Source organism: Lepisma saccharinum, chromosome 11 (assembly GCF_977018435.1).
Source record: "Lepisma saccharinum chromosome 11, izLepSacc3.1, whole genome shotgun sequence".
In the NCBI taxonomy this organism is placed as follows: domain Eukaryota; kingdom Metazoa; phylum Arthropoda; class Insecta; order Zygentoma; family Lepismatidae; genus Lepisma; species Lepisma saccharinum.
This window is the reverse complement of record NC_139239.1, coordinates 10,167,995-10,174,517: the sequence shown is the minus strand read 5'-3', so window position 1 is coordinate 10,174,517 and position 6,523 is coordinate 10,167,995. Positions and strand designations below refer to the sequence as shown.

The following is a 6,523-nucleotide window of genomic DNA, read 5'->3' as shown; positions in this document are numbered from 1 at the left end:
CCGTTCCGAAGGGAAACAGACCGTGTTGACATATCTGATCTCTTCATGGACGAAAGCAGAATTTTTTGTAAAGGTGGATCAAAATAAAATAGTTGTGTTCGGAAGTGCAGATGGTGTAACGTCATTGTTACAGGTCATAAAACTGAAATGTTACAAGAAAAGAAGACAGGGAGATATATATTTGTAGAGAGAAAACAGAAATCAGGAGATATAAAGAGAGAAGAGAACACAAATGGAAGGGATTGAGCATGTGTGTTGGTGTGTGACAGGGAGAGGAAAATAAAAGAAACGAGAGGGAGGAAGAAATGAATAAAAGATGTTCGAGGGAGACAGGGAAAAATAGAATAAATTGGCTTTGATTAATCGATTGAATAGGTTAACTTACGTCGTTCTTCTCCCACTTTCGGTTAATCGCGATGATGAAGATGATCGATGAAGGGACAAAGAACAGCCGTGCCCGGACTGGGATTCGTAGTGCGTTGTGCTAACCACTCCAGCACGGAGGTAGGTGAGGATAAAGGTAAAAGTGGAAGAGAAATAATAGCAAACGGAAAAGAGTAACAGAGATAAAATACACTCAAAGCCATACGAAGGAAGGTGAAAATCTAGAGCCAGAAATATAGAAAAATAATAGGTTTCATTGCTTTGGTTTATTTTACTTCGCTTTTCTGCCACTTTAGGCTAATCGCGAAGGACGAGTAATGATATGAAATTGAGGAGGGGACAATCACAAAGAACATCCACGTCCAGGATTCAAACCCGTACCCTAGAATAGGTAGTACGTAGGTATACAAGTATAAGAGAGAAATCTATATTAGGTAAACAATTTCTCAATCTTTCAGGGAGATCAAGTCCCTGCGTGTGCCCATGGATCCTTCAAAGATATACTGATGACATTTTCGCATCTTGTACATCTCCGACGAAGTGATCTAACACGCTGATTTGGCAACATCGCAATTTCTGCCAGGAGCCTCCTTTCATGTAACCAAATATAGAACCTTTAAATTCTTAGCACCACTCCGGCACGGATACTCACAGATGGCGCCACAAAGAAGCAGTAAGCACAATGAAGGAGAATGAGTATCAGAACTAAACAATAAAAAAAATTATTTAAAAAAAAAACAGTCTGTTGCGACGACAATGAAAGACCTCCAATGTTCACTCTAGCGTAAAGGAATTTACAGATGCGATTTATTTTTTTGCAGCGTAGGCAAATGCCAGACGGGTAAATTAATATTTCTCGAACGAGAAATTTCCAAGCGAGGGAGGACAGCATGACTGGCAATGCTGCTTTTTTTTATTCATTCGTTTCGGAATCGGCCACGCATTGAAACTGACATCGGATCCTCATCAACACCCACTCTCGGAAAAAAAATGGAACTTATTCAGATGAAAGTTTTTCCTGGTCTGCTTTCGATCCTCCCCCCACGAGATCCGATCTCCCCAAACAATGCTGCATAGGCACGCCTCTCTACTTTCCATTCCATTTGCAGACTTCGGATGACGTAACAGAATTCATATCAAAGATTATCTGCACCCTTCCACCGAGCAGAGCAGCAAAAACGGTTTGAATTAACTTCACTCAATTCACGGCCTGGATTCGTTTTCCAGAATGATCTTGAACAAATAAAGGTGCAGATATTAGGAGATTTAAAACCAGCACTTGCAACACCTATAAATTAGAAACTAAAGTCCCCATACTGCCACCAAAGAACAAAAAATGTTAACTTTATGCAAATATTGATCGAGACTTGAAAACACATTTATGTACAAATAAAAATCAGAAGTTATTTTTCCATTATATTTACTTATACGTTCTTCAATAAATTTTCCAATAAAGGTTGTACCTTCAATTTTTCCTTATTTCCTGTTTATTTCTCCCTCTTCAATAAACTCTAAAATATTACTTCATGTACTCTTCAATAAGCTTTAAAATATTGCATGTGCCCTTTTCGGTTCAATATATTGCGGCACATTGAACATTCCATTCTCTTACTTCATATTATAGGTATATTTACACTCTAAAGTATTCTATGTCTCTCTCATTTGTGATCATTAAACCCTAATTTATAGAATGTTCACTTTATTCTTGTTCATTAAATTTCTTCTTACTTCGTTGCCATTAAACTTTGAAATGTAACATGAACCTTTCTTTCCTCTTCATGGAAGTCTAAAATATGGCCATTTCCTCCTTCTATCCTGCTTATTAAACCATAACCTCGGCCTGCTTTTTTCCACCCTGTAAATTATATTCTAAAATATGGCATGTTTCGTTCAATAAACTATAAAATATGTCATATACCTGTTCCAAAATCTAAAACAAATGTAGTTTTTTAGTTTTCCTGTTCAATATACTCCAAAATATGTCACATTACCTTCTTTACTGTTCATAAAACTCTTGAAATATGACATGTTTCACCATTTCCTATTCAAAGAACTCTACAAAATATGGCATCTGTTCATTAAACTGTAAACCTTGATATATTTTAGCCTTCCCTGTTCGATGAACTCTAAAATATGGCATATTTTCTTCTTTCCCGTTCATTAAACTTTGAAATATCTTATCTTTACTTCAGGCGTAAGAACTAGAATATCTCTTGTATAACCTTCACGCATATGCGTGTGGCGCTGCCGTCTTGGCAGTGGTTACGCATCAGTTCGAACGCGGGAAAAGAGAGAAAATAAACCGAACTTCACGATCGCGGGATGATAAAAAAAGAGGAAAGTAAAGAGGAGCTCACGAAGTGATGTTTCCCGCCGCCAAACCGTCATCAGGTTAAGTCAGAGCTATGGCATTCGGATAATGGAGATATTCAGCGAAAACAGACACCGTGAAAAGTGGAGAGTCAGGGTAAAAGTGGATATAAATCTGGATTCAGTAGACTGTCAATACAAAAATCTCCGCGCTTTCAAATCGCACAAAAGAGGGAATGGAAAAGGACTCCATCCGCTCCGTCTATCCCCCTCCACCCTCTCTCTCTCTCTCTGCGTTGGGCCATTTCCCGCCATCAAATATCGTTTCTTTGTGTTCCTCGCGTCCTTATATCTCTCCTTCCTGACGGCAACAAATGTTTGCTTTCAAGGACACATACGATAATGGCCGACGAAGGAGAATCGAAGGTAAAGTATTAGAGGGAAAAAAGATTGGTTAATGCTTTCCTTTTCGAAGTGATATTGTTTGAAAGATGGCAAAGTGCTCTTGGGGCATGGGTATGCATTCATGTATGTATGTAAATCTCTAGATTCTTGAATCGCATCACCAGGTCATTCATTCTTTTTTCCCGCCCGAGAAAAATATGCCATGCTTTATGCACATATACCAGTTCTATACATAAGCACACTCGCCTCATTAGTGCTCCAATTCGGTTCTTTATAGAGCATTGTTGTCCAGTGTAGGTCTAACAGCAGTGGACAAAAATGATGTACCAAAAAGTGTACATTCGCTTTACTTCCTTCTGCCGCAATTCGCTCCTACATACACCATTATTGTCCAATGTTCCTGGAATTACACCTTGGACAAAAATGATGCATAAAGAAGAGAATTGCGGCACTACTAAGATGAGTGCACCACTATCTCACAAACTATTTCGGATTTACTTTTATTACCTGTAATTCAGTGCAAGTTTCATCAGAATCCGTGATGATGTTTCTGAGATATTAGTGTCCATATTTGTATTTTATAACTACTATTTGAACTTCATACCTTACTTGAAATATTAGTTATTAAGTAAATTTGCTTTCTATTACAATTATTTTCATGTAATAATAATAATAATATGCATGATGTGGAACGATGACTATGAAAATGGATACATTTCTTATTCTTTCTAAAGCTAATGGCTGCCGGTTGTATTCACATATGGAGCCAAAAATTATCAGTACACATGTACACACAGAAAATTAAATGCATCTAATCTATTTGATGCACCACGATCGCATCGATGCACTAAAGTGAGTTTTGGCCTTTGTCAATAATCAGATTTACAGTTTCATGCATTTTTGTGTAGGCCTATCGTTTGTACAGGAAACGCCAAAGTGCATCATATGATGAAAATGAGTATTTCTTTCTGTCATGATGTTTTTTTGATGCACCTTCTTGCATATTTTTCAATGATGCACTTAGCACTTTGAGCTACATGCATTTCTTATTTCAACTTTTCTGTGTGAAAAGTTTCACATTTTCACCAAAATGCGTCAGAAAGAACTGAATAGCAAGAACAAACTAGAGTGTATGTCTAAAATTGATACCTTCACCAAAGAACTCATCCACCCACACCATTTTTACCAGTGACAGGATAAGGGAACATGAAATAATACAATAACGAGTTTTATTTTCAAACAATTTTTCATTATAAATTCACATCGGAATTTATAAAACCGGAAAACGTTGTGTATTTCTTTTTCACCTCAAGATTTCACAGTTTATTATTTCGATGGCTATGAGTCGTTTCTGGTTTTACTCTTCCCTGCACTGAAAAATCAATAACTTCCATTGTTCTCTGGTGTCTAGTCTTCACCATTTATTCTTGCGCACGTTTTTCAGTGTAGAAATTTCAAGCCATCTCACTTACCGTTTCATGCTGCACTTGTACGTCATGTACTATGTTCGATAATTCAGTTTTTTTTTATTTGATTCCTATTTCGTTAAGCTGATGCTCATTACGTGGCACACGATGTAGTCGGTTGAGTTTATTTCTCACGTGGTAGATGGATGTTGTACATAAAATATGATCTGTTTTTAAGTGTCGTTCTACTGTACCTGTCAGATCTACGAATTGGTCACTTACAATTTAAATTGTACATGACAATCAGACTGTTTTTGTGTAAATTCTATAACATTTCCATTGTTGCCTTCAAAGAAAGGGGCAACCACATCTGAGACTGTACTTTAAAAATGTTTCTGCTGATATACAAGCAATATTTTTATGGATCAATTAAATGCTGAAATTAGTAACCATAGGATATGCACTTGCAATGTACCTTTTTGGAGGTATAAATCAGAAACATTAAATACAGAAGTGATTTCTTCGTGCGTCCAAAACAATGATTATATTAAAACTTATTCTAAAAAACATACACTTTTGATCGTTACTACATAATAACAACACTAAATTAAATCTAAATTTTCTCCAAACGAAACACAAAGGGAGAAGAAACAACCTTCGCAAAAATTAAAAATGGAAAACTAGGTTATGAAACTGCATTTGGCAAGTATATTGTACAAATGTTTTTTAAGCTCTTTCCAAAAATGTTAAAAAAGAGGTATTTGTAGCTTTTAAGGGACCGGTTACGATAACACTAAAAACGGGTTTACCATACGTTAAACTATCCATTTGCGCTCACATTAGCGTCTATAGATACATCACCATTTTTGTAATACAATGAATAGAGGACAAAATAATTTTTCTTCTCATGTTTATGTTAAGTTTCCTTTAAACACGGGTTAATGTAAAATTTGACGCTACTCTTTTGTTCTTCTTTTCCTTACGGAGGTTATCATACACTATATACACTGTATATTTCCTCTTATAGTACATGCCTCTAAACATTATATACTCGGACGGAAAACATCCGCACAACCTATATCAACTCATACCCGAATACTTGTCAATTTGTGAGACTACACCTAGGTTTATCCACTGTTGCGTCACGCCAGCCTTATCCATTGTTGTGTCACGCTATCGTTATTCGGTTCATTCCGTATCGAATCACACCAGCCTTATCCATTGTTGCGTCTCGCTACCACTTTGTTCATTGTTGAGTCTCACTCAGGCACAAACCAGTAACAGTAGAATCGTTCCCCTCCTCCTCACCCCGTCGTTTGAAGAATTTCCTGCCCCCTGTGGTCTAAACACGCAAGATCATGCAGGGGCAATGGTTGAAGGATCACATGCGGTGACAATGTTCCTGTTTCTGCGACAAGGACTCTTGAGAGAACAAAAAACCCGTGATTACCTTTTCGAGGTGGACCGGCACTGCGAACCGTTTAACAGCACTTCCTCCACCACCAACGAATGCAACAAACAGAGTATCATTAAAGTCAAGACATTGATCGAACTATTCGAAAGTCCTGCCGACCCAGTCTGCATTGCGGCCGGCCGTTCCCCTGCAACGAAACAAAGGAATACATGAGTAAACATTTGGTCAAGGAGGAACATTGAAGGGACAGGAAAGACCGACCACTCCCTATTCCAAGTAAGTAATATGTACGAGAATATTTCTTTCAGGATGATTAGACGATTATTTGACAAATATGTTGTTGTGTGTGTGAGACAGACAGAGTAGAATGGGTGGACAGAAAGACCAAAAGACTAAGAAAGAAGTCGAAAGAAATAATAATAAGAGAAAAGATAAAACATGAAAAATGAAGGAAGTGATGATAGAAAAGTAAGAGATGGGAGAAAAAGTATGAGAATGAGAGGGAAAGAAGATGAAGAAACAAAGAGAAAGAGAATGCCAGGGAAAGAAGATTAAGAAGAAAAGAGAAAGGGAATGAGAGGGAAAGATACAGAGAAATAAGGAA

The 6,523-nt window shown here is 37.3% G+C and overlaps 1 protein-coding gene across 1 annotated transcript in view; it reads right to left on the bottom strand.

The window, feature by feature from the left end:
* Nucleotides 1-4,368: 4,368 nt before the first annotated feature.
* LOC145995367 (zwei Ig domain protein zig-8-like) overlaps nt 4,369-6,523 on the bottom strand; it is a 112,270-nt gene continuing 110,115 nt past the window's right edge. The window contains exon 7 of the mRNA XM_083131973.1: nt 4,369-6,106. Within this exon, the coding sequence (XP_082988099.1) occupies nt 5,952-6,106 (155 nt within the window). The 3' untranslated portion in view covers nt 4,369-5,951. The remainder of the gene's footprint in view (nt 6,107-6,523) is intronic.